The sequence below is a fragment of the Oncorhynchus keta genome, chromosome 32, assembly GCF_023373465.1.
Source record: "Oncorhynchus keta strain PuntledgeMale-10-30-2019 chromosome 32, Oket_V2, whole genome shotgun sequence".
Lineage (NCBI taxonomy): Eukaryota > Metazoa > Chordata > Actinopteri > Salmoniformes > Salmonidae > Oncorhynchus > Oncorhynchus keta.
Genome location: NC_068452.1, coordinates 25550698 through 25564304, shown reverse-complemented (window position 1 = coordinate 25564304; position 13607 = coordinate 25550698). Strand labels below are relative to the sequence as shown.

At 48.3% G+C, this 13607-nt stretch overlaps 2 protein-coding genes across 21 annotated transcripts; one reads left to right on the top strand and one right to left on the bottom strand.

Moving 5' to 3' along the window:
• Positions 1-1541: 1541 nt before the first annotated feature.
• On the top strand, positions 1542-11924 carry zmp:0000001048 (retinol dehydrogenase 8). 19 transcript variants are annotated; one of them, XM_052491055.1, is made up of 9 exons: positions 1542-1717; positions 3035-3191; positions 3320-3481; positions 4786-4965; positions 5085-5178; positions 9530-9713; positions 9856-10255; positions 10907-10966; positions 11196-11924. In XM_052491055.1, exons 2-7 carry the CDS (start codon positions 3101-3103, stop codon positions 10066-10068), a joined length of 924 nt encoding a protein of 307 aa, XP_052347015.1. In that variant the 5' UTR covers positions 1542-1717; positions 3035-3100; the 3' UTR covers positions 10069-10255; positions 10907-10966; positions 11196-11924. The 19 variants fall into 19 exon arrangements, with proteins under 19 accessions (XP_052347015.1, XP_052347019.1, XP_052347010.1 ...); XM_052491059.1 differs by lacking the exon at positions 10907-10966 and adding an exon at positions 10847-10906 and having other exon boundaries at positions 11496-11924; XM_052491050.1 differs by having other exon boundaries at positions 10847-10966.
• A 1-nt stretch (position 11925) lies between these two features.
• On the bottom strand, positions 11926-13450 carry LOC118365419 (microfibril-associated glycoprotein 4-like). 2 transcript variants are annotated; one of them, XM_035747599.2, is made up of 5 exons: positions 13329-13450; positions 13036-13239; positions 12736-12832; positions 12423-12590; positions 11926-12286 (listed from the first exon to the last, which is right to left on the bottom strand). In XM_035747599.2, exons 1-5 carry the CDS (start codon positions 13332-13334, stop codon positions 12039-12041), a joined length of 723 nt encoding a protein of 240 aa, XP_035603492.1. In that variant the 5' UTR covers positions 13335-13450; the 3' UTR covers positions 11926-12038. The 2 variants fall into 2 exon arrangements, with proteins under 2 accessions (XP_035603492.1, XP_052347020.1); XM_052491060.1 differs by lacking the exon at positions 13036-13239 and having other exon boundaries at positions 13329-13379.
• Positions 13451-13607: the final 157 nt, after the last annotated feature.

Below are 13607 nucleotides of genomic sequence, written 5' to 3'. Positions count from 1 at the left end.
CATGAAACCCCACCTCTTTAAGGAATACCTAGGATAGGATAAAGTAATCCTTCTCACCCCCCCCCCCTTAAAAGATTTAGATGCACTATTGTAAAGTGGCTGTTCCACTGGATGTCATAAGGTGAATGCACCAATTTGTAAGTCGCTCTGGATAAGAGTGTCTGCTAAATGACTTAAATGTAATGTAAAAATGTCATTGTCCATTTGGAAGACCCATTTGCAACCAAGCTTTAACTTCCTGACTGATGTCTTGAGATGTTGTTTCAATATATCCTTTTAATTTTCCTTCCATGTGATGCCATCAATTTTGAGAAGTGCAACAGTCCCTCCTGCAGCACAGCACCCCCAAAACATGATGCTGCCACCCCGTGCTTCACGGTTGGGAGGGTGACCTTCGGCTTGCAAGCCTCCCTCTTTTTCCTCCAAACATAACTTTGGTCATTATGGCCAAACAGTTCTATTTTTGTTTCATCAGACCAGAGGACAAAAAGTGAGCTCTTTGTCCCCATGTGCAGTTACAAACCGTAGTCAAGCTTTTTTATGGCGTTTTTGGAGCAGTGGCTTCTTCCTTGCTGAGCAGCCTTTAATGTTATTTCGATATAGAACCTGTTTTACTGTGGATATAGATACTTTTGTACCTGTTTCCTCCAGCATCTTCACAAGGTCCTTTGCTGTTGTTCTGGGATTGATCTGCACTTTCGCACCAAAGTACATTCATCTCTAAGAGACAGAACGCATCTCCTTCCTGAGCGGTATGACGGCTGTGTGGTCCCCTGGTGTTTATACTTGTGTACTATTGTTTGTACAGATGAACATGGTACCTTCAGGCATTTGGAAATTGCTCCCAAGGACGAACCAGACTTGTGGAGGTCTACAATTTTTTTCTGAAGTCTGGGCTGATTTCTTTTGATTTTCCCATGATGTCAAGCAAAGAGGCACAACGTTTGAAGGTAGGCCTTGAAATACCTCCAATTGACTCAAATGATGTCAATTAGTCTATCAGAAGCTTCTAAAGCCATGACATTTTTCGGAATTTTCCTAGCTGTTTAAAGGCACAGTCAATTTAGTGTATGTAAACTTCTGACCCACTGGAATTGTGATACAGTGAATTATGAGTGAAATAATCTGTCTGTAAACAATTGTTGGAAAAATGACTTGTGTCATGCATAAAGTCCCAACCGACTTGCCAAAACTATAGTTTGTTTAAAAAAAATTGTGGAGAAGTTGAAAAACGAGTTGTAATGAGGAGGTGTATGTAAACTTCGGACTGCAACTGTATTTCTATTCTTCCTGCACATACCAATTCCTGTATGTCCAATATTCTGTATGCCAACCCCTCTTTAACGAATGTAGCACAACCCCCACCGTCCCCACCACTCTGTCACATCTAAGCGAACTGAATCACGGAATCACCCTCTCCTAAACCAACGATTTAAAACCTAATGTAAATTGCCGACGAAGAACTACAAGTCCCAGTAGAGCAGCCACAGTTTGCAAAATGACATGACCCAGTTAGGTCATCCGGCTGGCGGCTGCTCAGTCGTCGTTATGTGACTGTTCGCTTTGCTTTAGCGTTGGTTAGAATAACCTACATGTTTACACGTTGCTCTAAATTGTCAATCTTTACTTATATATATATATATCTGTATTAGATTACACATATACGTGGGATATATACCTGCACCGTAGCAACTGCGCACTATTTCCCACACTACAGGTTAGTATACCGGTAGACTATAGCCATTTATAACGGCTGTAACTGTAGCCTGCTGTAGCTGTATTAACCGGCACACGGGGCATTTCAGATAGCAGCACCAAGCAACCTTTTTTTTGTCATTGGAAACAACGCAGCTGGCAACTTCTTCAACTTTGTGTTGCGGCCTTTTAGGCTGACCAGAACTTGCATAACTTTCACTATTACATTATAATTAAGCAATAAGGCCAGAGGGGGTGTGGTATATGGCTGTTCTTATTATTTGTGACGCAACGCAGAGTGCCTGCATACAGCCCTTCGCCGTGGTATATTGGTCATATATCACAAACCCCCGAGGTGCCTTATTGCCATTATAAACAAGTTGCCAACGTAATTAGATCAGTAAAAATACATGTTTTGTCATTCCCATGGCATATGTCTTATACACCACTGCTGTCAGCCAATCAGCGTTCAGGGCTCGAACCACCCAGTTTATAATATGATGTAATGTATCATCATGGGTAGCATGTGTGTATGCTATGTACTTAAATATTTATATTAGAAATGTATTTAGATTGGTAAAGTGGTGCAGACCCGTTGTCATTAAAAAATGTGCATTTGTAAAGCCCAGCAAAAATACTTAAGTGATTGAAATTAATGTAGGGGGCTGAGGGGAGGCTTTGTTACTGAAATCCACATAGCCATCCATATAATGAACTTTACCCTCTAGAGTGAAATTAAGCATTCAGCAGCAGGCTACTGACATCTGAATGAAGTGGGGCAAGCAGCAACCCCACAGACCCGTTGTACCAATCGGTTTGGTCGTACAGCATAGATGGGTTAGCTGACAACGTCACGAAAACGATGGGCGCGCTTCCATGCGGCGTGTTGTTGTGATTCTGGATGACCAGATTGCTAGCAAAGCTGACAAGAGACTGCCATGTGGGAAATGTATACTTTATACCATCTCTTGTTTTGAGGTGTTTTGATTGATTTCATGTCAATGTTAATATGGCTAAAATTCGCTAGCTAACTAACCAACAACTGTAACGACGTATTTGAGAGTCAACAACTGCAAATTGATTTATGTTTTCAACAAATATTGTAAACGAAATATAGTTTACATGTTGTCAACTAAAGACAACAACGTCAGTTTTGCCCCATAGTTGCGCACGTGTCGGTTTTGTTGCTAAATAGCCAACCCGTCTATGGAGCCAATGCGTTCCCAGGATAGACGTATAGGATTAGCCTTCTAATCTTTGAACAAAGCACCTGCTTCATACACTGGCCGTGACCGCAAGGTTGACTGGTCACTAAAGTCCATGCATTCCAACTGCAAAGGACTCTGGGAGAGTTGCTGAGAACCCCGTTTCAATCAGGAGCAACTGTAGCTGCCGTGAGGTATCCATGGGGACCAGGAGGGTGCTGGTGACAGGCTGTTCCTCTGGGATCGGGATGGCTGTGGCTGTAAGACTGGCCAAGGAGAAGGGATTCAAAGGTCAGAGAGGCACTGAACCCTTGATTGTAAAACATTGTGGTTTTCATAAATGAAATTGACATGCTTAACCCCATCAGTTGAGATGCAATGCAAGTGTTGTTAACTTGCAGTGTGTCTGTGTGAGGCAGTGGTTGCCACCATGAGGGACCTAGAGAAGCGGGGACCCCTGGAGAGAGTGGCTGGGGACACCCTGAACAGATCCCTGGAGATCAGACAGTTGGATGCCTGCTGTGAAGACTCCATCAGAGAGTGTGTGGACAGCCTGCAAGACAGACAGGTGGATGTACTCGGTGAATATTAGGGTTCCACGCATGCGGGCTCGAACGCACGCACAAACATAACACAAACACACATTCATACTGACTCTTCACACACACACTCACATGCAATAATCATATACACTGCAGCTACTCTGTTTATCAAATGTCCTGATACATTACCCCTAGTCACCTTACCCCTATACATTTCTAACCCTACCACTCCAGTATCCCTGCACATTGTAAACATGGTTTTGGCACTGACCCTGGAACTGACCCAGTATACAGCCTACTGACCCTGTATACAGCCTACTGACCCTGGAACTGACCCTGTATACAGCCTACTGACCCTGGAACTGACCCTGTATACAGCCTACTGACCCTGGAACTGACCCAGTATACAGCCTACTGACCCTGTATACAGCCTACTGACCCTGTATAAAGCCTACCGACCCTGGAACTGACCCAGTATACAGCCTACTGACCCTGTATACAGCCTACTGACCCTGTATAAAGCCTACCGACCCTGGAACTGACCCAGTATACAGCCTACTGACCCTGTATACAGCCTACTGACCCTGTATAAAGCCTACTGACCCTGGAACTGACCCAGTATACAGCCTACTGACCCTGGAACTGACTCAGTATACAGCCTACTGACCCTGTATACAGCCTACTGACCCTGGAACTGACCCAGTATACAGCCACTGACCCTGTATACAGCCTACTGACCCTGGAACTGACACTGTATACAGCCTACTGACCCTGTATACAGCCTACTGACCCTGTATACAGCCTACTGACCATGTATACAGCCTACTGACCCTGGAACTGACACTGTATACAGCCTACTGACCCTGTATACAGCCTACTGACCCTGGAACTGACACTGTATACAGCCTACTGACCCTGTATACAGCCTACTGACCCTGTATACAGCCTACTGACCCTGTATACAGCCTACTGACCCTGTATACAGCCTACTGACCCTGTATACAGCCTACTGACCCTGGAACTGACACTGTATACAGCCTACTGACCCTGGAACTGACACTGTATACAGCCTACTGACCCTGGAACTGACACTGTATACAGCCTACTGACTTTCTTGTGTTCTTCTTATTTCTATTTTTTGTGCATTTTTGTTCTACTTGACATAAAAAATGTACTGCATTTACTGCATTTTTGGCATTTCACTGTACTAGTGCACACGGCATGATAAAAACTTGAACCACACTCCAATATAAACTCACTTGTACTGTACACAGTACACCATAACACATTGTCATCCATAATGAGTGAACAGGGTGTGACATGGCAGTATCTGTCTCCCTCAGTGAGTAATGCAGGTGTAGGCATGATTGGGCCGTTGGAGTGTCAAAGTATGTCTGACATGCAGGGGCTCTTCGACACCAACTTCTTTGGCTTGGTGCGGCTGGTGAAGGAGGTCCTGCCTGATATGAAGCGACGTCGAAGCGGACATATTGTGGTGATGAGCAGCATCATGGGCATTCAGGGTGAGTAGTCAGTACATAAATGCAGCTTCAGAAATAAATAAGGTGTTTACTTCCTAAACTTCTTGTCCCTATAGAATCGTACATTAAAACAAATGAATGGATTGTATTTGTATGTATAGGGCTACTCTTCAATGATGTCTACTCTGCTTCAAAGTTTGCTGTGGAGGGGTTCTGTGAGAGTCTAGCAGTACAAGCCATGAAGTTCAGTGTGAAGTGAGTCTACATTTAAGGAGATCCAGCCACCTCACTTCACATGAGTCATACATCAGTAGCTAAACCAGCACTTGGCAGTAATAAGACTTTGCCCTAATACCACGACAGTGAACCCACAGGTTATGTTTTCATGTAGATGATTAGCATGAGATAGGGAATAGCCCTCAGTTAAATTCCCTCAGTTAAACAGTGGTCTTTTATCTCCCCCTGCTCTGTCCTTCTCCCCGCTCTGTCCATCTGTCCATCTCCCTGCTCTGTCCATCTGTCCTTCTCCCTGCTCTGTCCATCTGTCCAACTCCCTGCTCTGTCCTTCTCCCCGCTCTGTCCATCTGTCCATCTCCCTGCTCTGTCCATCTGTCCTTCTCCCTGCTCTGTCCATCTGTCCATCTCCCCGCTCTGTCCTTCTCCCCGCTCTGTCCATCTGTCCATCTCCCTGCTCTGTCCATCTGTCCTTCTCCCTGCTCTGTCCATCTGTCCATCTCCCTGCTCTGTCCATCTGTCCATCTCCCTGCTCTGTCCATCTGTCCTTCTCCCCGCTCTGTCCATCTGTCCATCTCCCTGCTCTGTCCATCTGTCCATCTCTCTGTCCATGTGTCCATCTCCCTGCTCTGTCCATCTGTCCATTTCCCCGCTCTGTCCATCTGTCCTTCTCCCCGCTCTGTCCATCTGTCCTTCTCCCTGCTCTGTCCATCTGTCCATCTCCCTGCTCTGTCCATCTGTCCATCTCCCTGCTCTGTCCATCTGTCCTTCTCCCTGCTCTGTCCATCTGTCCTTCTCCCTGCTCTGTCCATCTGTCCTTCTCCCTGCTCTGTCCATCTGTCCTTCTCCCTGCTCTGTCCATCTGTCCTTCTCCCTGCTCTGTCCATCTGTCCTTCTCCCTGCTCTGTCCATCTGTCCTTCTCCCCGCTCTGTCCATCTGTCCTTCTCCCCGCTCTGTCCATCTGTCCTTCTCCCTGCTCTGTCCATCTGTCCATCTCCCTGCTCTGTCTATCTGTCCTTCTCCCTGCTCTGTCCATCTGTCCTTCTCCCTGCTCTGTCCATCTCCCCGCTCTGTCCATCTGTCCTTCTCCCTGCTCTGTCCATCTGTCCTTCTCCCTGCTCTGTCCATCTGTCCTTCTCCCTGCTCTGTCCATCTGTCCTTCTCCCTGCTCTGTCCATCTCCCTGCTCTGTCCATCTGTCCTTCTCCCTGCTCTGTCCATCTGTCCTTCTCCCTGCTCTGTCCATCTGTCCTTCTCCCTGCTCTGTCCATCTGTCCTTCTCCCTGCTCTGTCCATCTGTCCTTCTCCCTGCTCTGTCCATCTGTCCATCTCCCCGCTCTGTCCTTCTCCTGTCCATCTCTCCTCTGTCTCTGTCCATCTGTCCATCTGTCCATTTCCCCGCTCTGTCCATCTGTCCATTTCCCCGCTCTGTCCATCTGTCCTTCTCCCTGCTCTGTCCATCTGTCCTTCTCCCTGCTCTGTCCATCTGTCCATCTCCCTGCTCTGTCCATCTGTCCATCTCCCCGCTCTGTCCATCTGTCCATCTCCCTGCTCTGTCCATCTGTCCATTCTCCCTGCTCTGTCCATCTGTCCTTCTCCCTGCTCTGTCCATCTGTCCTTCTCCCTGCTCTGTCCATCTGTCCTTCTCCCTGCTCTGTCCATCTGTCCATCTCCCTGCTCTGTCCATCTGTCCATCTCCCCGCTCTGTCCTTCTCCCTGCTCTGTCCATCTGTCCATCTCCCTGCTCTGTCCATCTGTCCATCTCCCCGCTCTGTCCATCTGTCCATCTCCCCGCTCTGTCCTTCTCCCTGCTCTGTCCATCTGTCCTTCTCCCTGCTCTGTCCATCTGTCCTTCTCCCTGCTCTGTCCATCTGTCCTTCTCCCTGCTCTGTCCATCTGTCCTTCTCCCTGCTCTGTCCATCTGTCCTCTCCCCGCTCTGTCCATCTGTCCTTCTCTCTGCTCTGTCCATCTGTCCTTCTCCTGCTCTGTCCATCTGTCCTTCTCCCTGCTCTGTCCATCTGTCCTTCTCCCCGCTCTGTCCTTCTCCCCACTCTGTCCATCTGTCCTTCTCCCTGCTCTGTCCATCTGTCCATTTCCCTGCTCTGTCCATCTGTCCTTTTCCCCGCTCTGTCCTCCCCGCTCTGTCCATCTGTCCTTCTCCCTCTGTCCATCTCCCTGCTCTGTCCATCTGTCCTTCTCCCTGCTCTGTCCATCTGTCCTTCTCCTGCTCTGTCCATCTGTCCATCTCCCTGCTCTGTCCATCTGTCCTTTTCCCCGCTCTGTCCTTCTCCCCGCTCTGTCCATCTGTCCTTCTCTCTGCTCTGTCCATCTGTCCCATCTGTCCCTTTCCCTGCTCTGTCCATCTGTCCCTTTCCCTGCTCTGTCCATCTGTCCTTCTCCTGCTCTGTCCATCTGTCCATCTCCCTCTGTCCATCTGTCCCTTTCCCCGCTCCCTTCTCCCCGCTCTGTCCATCTGTCCATCTCCCTGCTCTGTCCATCTGTCCATCTCCCCGCTCTGTCCTTCTCCCTGCTCTGTCCATCTGTCCATCTCCCTGCTCTGTCCATCTGTCCATCTCCCATCTGTCCTTCTCCCTGCTCTCCATCTGTCCTTCTCCCTGCTCTGTCCATCTGTCCTTCTCCCTGCTCTGTCCATCTGTCCATCTCCCTGCTCTGTCCATCTGTCCTCCCCTGCTCTGTCCATCTGTCCATCTCCCCGCTCTGTCCATCTGTCCTCTCCCGCTCTGTCCATCTGTCCTTCTCCCTGCTCTGTCCATCTGTCCATCTCCCTGCTCTGTCCATCTGTCCTTCTCCCCCGCTCTGTCCATCTGTCCTTCTCCCTCTGTCCATCTGTCCTTCTCCCCGTCTGTCCATCTGTCCATCTCCCTGCTCTGTCCATCTGTCCTTCTCCATGCTCTGTCCATCTGTCCTCTCCCCGCTCTGTCCATCTGTCCTTCTCCCCTCTGTCCATCTGTCCTCCTCCCCGCTCTGTCCATCTCCCTGCTCTGTCCATCTGTCCTTCTCCATGCTCTGTCCATCTGTCCTTCTCCCCGCTCTGTCCATCTGTCCTTCTCCCTGCTCTGTCCATCTCCCTGTCTGTCCATCTGTCCATCTCCCTGCTCTGTCCATCTGTCCTTCTCCCTGCTCTGTCCATCTGTCCTTCTCCCCGCTCTGTCCATCTGTCCTTCTCCCTGCTCTGTCCATCTGTCCATCTGTCCATCTCCCTGCTCTGTCCATCTGTCCATCTCCCTGCTCTGTCCATCTGTCCTTCTCCCCGCTCTGTCCATCTGTCCTTCTCCCCCGCTCTGTCCATCTGTCCTTCTCTCTGCTCTGTCCATCTGTCCTTCTCTCTGCTCTGTCCATCTGTCCTTCTCTCTGCTCTGTCCATCTGTTCTTCTCTGTCCATCTGTCCTTCTCCCTGCTCTGTCCATCTGTCCTTCTCTCTGCTCTGTCCATCTGTCCTTCTCCCCGCTCTGTCCATCTGTCCTTCTCTCTGCTCTGTCCATCTGTCCTTCTCTCTGCTCTGTCCATCTGTCCATCTCCTGCTCTGTACATCTGTCCTTCTCCCCGCTCTGTCCATCTCCTTCTCTGCTCTGTCCATCTGTCCTTCTCTCTGCTCTGTCCATCTGTCCCTCCCTGCTCTGTCCATCTGTCCTTCTCCTGCTCTGTCCATCTGTCCTTCTCCCTGCTCTGTCCATCTGTCCTTCTCTCTGCTCTGTCCATCTGTCCTCTCCTGCTCTGTCCATCTGTCCTTCTCCCTGCTCTGTCCATCTGTCCTTCTCCCTGATCTGTCCATCTGTCCTTCTCCCTGCTCTGTCCATCTGTCCTTCTCTCTGCTCTGTCCATCTGTCCTTCTCTCTGCTCTGTCCATCTGTCCTTCTCTCTGCTCTGTCCATCTGTCCTTTTCCCCGCTCTGTCCTTCTCCCCGCTCTGTCCATCTGTCCTTCTCTCTGCTCTGTCCATCTGTCCCTTTCCCTGCTCTGTCCATCTGTCCTTTTCCCGCTCTGTCCTTCTCCCCGCTCTGTCCATCTGTCCTTCTCTCTGCTCTGTCCATCTCCCTGCTCCCATCTGTCCTTCTCTCTGCTCTGTCCATCTGTCCTTCTCTCTCTGTCCATCTGTCCATTTCCCTGTCCCATCTGTCCTTTTCCCCGCTCCCTTCTCCCCGCTCTGTCCATCTGTCTCTCTGCTCTGTCCATCTCCCTGCTCTGTCCATCTGTCCTTCTCTCTGCTTTGTCCATCTGTCCTTCTCCCCGCTCTGTCCATCTGTCCTTCTCTCTGCTCTGTCCATCTGTCCATCTCCCTGCTCTGTCCATCTGTCCTTTTCCCCCGCTCTGTCCTTCTCCCCGCTCTGTCCATCTGTCCTTCCACACTGAGAATGACACTAGTGGAGCCTGGTCCGGTGGGGACAGAGTTTGAGAGGAAGGTGTACGAGGACGCTGAGAAGATGGACCTCGCGGGGGTAGACGAGGAGACTGCTAGGATCTTCCGTGAGATCTACCTGCCCTACTCTAGGAAGGTGTTCAACTCTCTCGCACAGACACCCGAGGAAATAGCAGAGGTAACACTGTTATGTCACTATCTTATATTTTGTGACTACTATCCTAGTATTATTTGGTATGCAGTCTCAACATCTCATCCTTTGGTGGCTAAATGTTAAACAGGATATACTAATCGCTCTACTCTACTCTACTCTCTTGCAGCAAACACTTCAACTGATCACAGCGAAGGAGCCTCCGTTTCGCCACCAGACCAACCGTGTGTACATGCCCATGACTGCCCTGAAGCACGCAGACCCTACCGGTCGTCTACCCCTGGACACCTTTTATAAGCTGTTGTTCAAGCACGACAGTCTATTCACTGCCAGTCTGGGGCTGCTGCGCATGTTGCAGAGGGCAGGGAAGAGCTCCAAATGAGCAGAAGGTTGGAGAGACAGAGTGAATAACCTAGTGAGGAGAGATAGGGGGATAGAGAGAGCAGAAGGTTGGAGAGACAGAGTGAATAACCTAGTGAGGAGAGATAGGGGGATAGAGAGAGCAGAAGGTTGGAGAGACAGAGTGAATAACCTAGTGAGGAGAGATAGGGGGATAGAGAGAGCAGAAGGTTGGAGAGACAGAGTGAGGAGAGATAGGGGGATAGAGAGAGCAGAAGGTTGAGAGACAGAGAGAATAACCTAGTGAGGAGAGATAGGGGATAGAGAGAGGTTGGAGAGACAGAAGGTTGGAGAGACAGAGTGAATAACCTGGTGAGGAGAGATAGGGGGGGATAGAGAGAGCAGAAGGTAGACAGAGAGAATAACCTGGTGAGGAGAGATAGGGGGATAGAGAGAGCAGAAGGTTGGAGAGACAGAGTGAATAGTGAGGAGATATAGAGGAGCAGAAGGTTGGAGAGAGAGCAGAGGAGGTTGGAGAGAGCAGAAGGTTGGAGAGACAACCTAGTGAGGAGGAGATAGAGAAGGTAGAGACAGAGTGAATAACCTGGTGAGGAGAGATAGGGGGATAGAGAGAGCAGAAGGTTGGAGAGACAGAGTGAATAACCTGGTGAGGAGAGATAGGGGGATAGAGAGAGCAGAAGGTTGGAGAGACAGAGTGAATAACCTGGTGAGGAGAGATAGGGGGATAGAGAGAGCAGAAGGTTGGAGAGACAGAGTGAATAACCTGGTGAGGAGAGATATGGGGATAGAGAGAGCAGAAGGTTGGAGAGACAGAGTGAATAACCTAGTGAGGAGAGATAGGGGGATAGAGAGAGCAGAAGGTTGGAGAGACAGAGTGAATAACCTGGTGAGGAGAGATAGGGGGATAGAGAGAGCAGAAGGTTGGAGAGACAGAGTGAATAACCTGGTGAGGAGAGATAACCTAGGAGGATAGATAGAGAGGAAGGTTGGAGAGACAGAGTGAATAACCTGGTGAGGAGAGATATGGGGATAGAGAGAGGAGAAGGTTGGAGAGACAGAGTGAATAACCTGGTGAGGAGAGATATGGGGATTGGAGAGACAGAGTGAATAACCTGGTGAGGAGAGATATGGGGATAGAGAGAGCAGAAGGTTGGAGAGACAGAGTGAATAACCTGGTGAGGAGAGATAGGGGGATAGAGAGAGCAGAAGGTTGGAGAGACAGAGTGAATAACCTGGTGAGGAGAGATAGGGGGATAGAGAGAGCAGAAGGTTGGAGAGACAGAGTGAATAACCTGGTGAGGAGAGATAGGGGGATAGAGAGAGCAGAAGGTTGGAGAGACAGAGTGAATAACCTGGTGAGGAGAGATAGGGGGATAGAGAGAGCAGAAGGTTGGAGAGACAGAGTGAATAACCTGGTGAGGAGAGATATGGGGATAGAGAGAGCAGAAGGAGTGAGTCATTGAGTGACTCCATTCTGCAGTGCACAAGCCCCCTTTTCTTTTCTGCTAGTCATGTTTGTGTATAGAAACAACAAAAGATTACTGTTGAGACCTTCCTGATAGATCCTTAGTAAAAGATGCACGCCTCAGACCAACACGATTCCTTATGAACATTCTCTAACCAGTCCTTAAACTATCAATGACTGTGCTCAACAAAGATGAGACTTTGACAAGTTAAGGACTGATGTTTGTTGTCCTCTAATCAAACCCGATAACCTCGCCGTACGGACTAAGGGTTCAGTGTGTCTCAGAAATCTGGACTCCTTCAACTGTTCCTTCAGCTTTTAGAGGATATTAGTGTGTTACTACTGTATTTTAACAGTGTAATGAAGGTTTACGGTAAGATTGGCAACACTTCAATAAAACGAGACAGAGCTTTTTTCCCTTCAATTTATTAGCTTTAAAATGTTTAAACTTCAGTGGCTTTCCAAATATTTTCATAATTTGAAAGGTAATATTTTTATGTAAAGTGTGAGTGTGAGAGGTTGTGAACTTATTCCACTGGCCTTATCTTCATTTCAATGGCTTTTAAAGAGTATTTATAACCTTTCCAATTCACCCAGTTGATACCAATACCATAGATTGAGTCGCCCCACAGATATACCCCGTTGGGATTGACACTGTGGCATTCTCCATACCACCATCCTCCTAGATATGATTTAGCACAGTTTGAAACGTGAGTGTCCTGGTCTTTATCGAAGGTGGAGAACTTCTGCCCATTGTGTTCATCCATAGATTTTCCTGAAATGCAGAAGGGATTGTTCCACATTTACAGTATAAGTTTCTTCATACTGTATCGACCAAGTAGTCTTTTCAGATTGGTAATACTTTTGTTTCACGGGAAAGGAGGAGAAATGGAAATGTTCTTTAGACTCACCAGCACCTCCATCTTTGAAGCCACTTAAATGCAGCTTGTATCCTTCATGCTCAGAGTCGACAGAGAACGAGGAGTACTGCACGTGGGCTTTAGCCCCTTCGAAGTCCTCCAGGTCCACCCTCAACTCATACTTCTTCCTCTGAGTGAGGAGATGGATGTTTTCTAGGCCTGAGGGAGAGCACAAGGTGTTGGGGGAGAACATATAACACAAGGTGCGTATTAAAGATAGTAATAATACACATGAATAGACATTTAATGTATTTCGTATCTCAGCATAGACACTTCAAATGTGTCCAGTGCGTCATGCTCTTACCTAACCAGTACTCTCCAGATGCCTGCCCAAACCCACTCCTGTATTGGTCCCATCCACGGTAAAAGTTCACTGTCCCATCCTTTCTCTTCTGGATCACCTGGAATAGAGGGACATTTTGAGATGTTCCACAGAAATGTGAGATGTTCCACACAAGGGGAATTTTTATCCATCTCTCCGGGTTGATAACATTCTCTACTTCAAATGTGAATTGCGCAAACAACGACATGGATTGAGCCCTGAGGTAGTGGTAGTGATGAAGCTCAAAAGGCTATAAACAAACGGTCGAGTCACTGTACACACTGTCCATTTCCCCCCCCCAGGTTGGTCCTCACAGCCCATGTCACAGTAGACCTGGATGGGGGAGGTTGTTCCTGCAGGGTAGATGGTGTACACTCCACTGTGTCCAAAGCCCTTTCTATACACATCAGCACAATCCACTGGCATGATATCGTACGGTAGAGTATTGACTGCCACTGGGAGTAGTAGAATGAGCACATCCAAAGCCTGCAATAAATGTCAACTTTAACTTAAAGACATTATTATTATTATAGAATAATAATCCCCCACCCCCTATTCAAGACAACCAATCTCACCTTCATTGTTTCTCTGATAGGATAAAATGACCTAAAATGATCCAAAGTTGTGATCCTTTCTCGCTCCCAGAGTAACGTTGAACTGGAGGAAAATGATGAATAGCAAGGTCTTTGGAAGTTCAGTTTTATACCATTTAAACTTGTTTACTTTTGTGCAATTGCGACAGAGTGGAAATTCCACCCGACATGGGCACGAACACACAACTCTCAGCGGCGTAACAACGTACTCAAGAAGTACTGTCAATACCACTGACCCAGAAATGCTAAGGCATTCCTAAA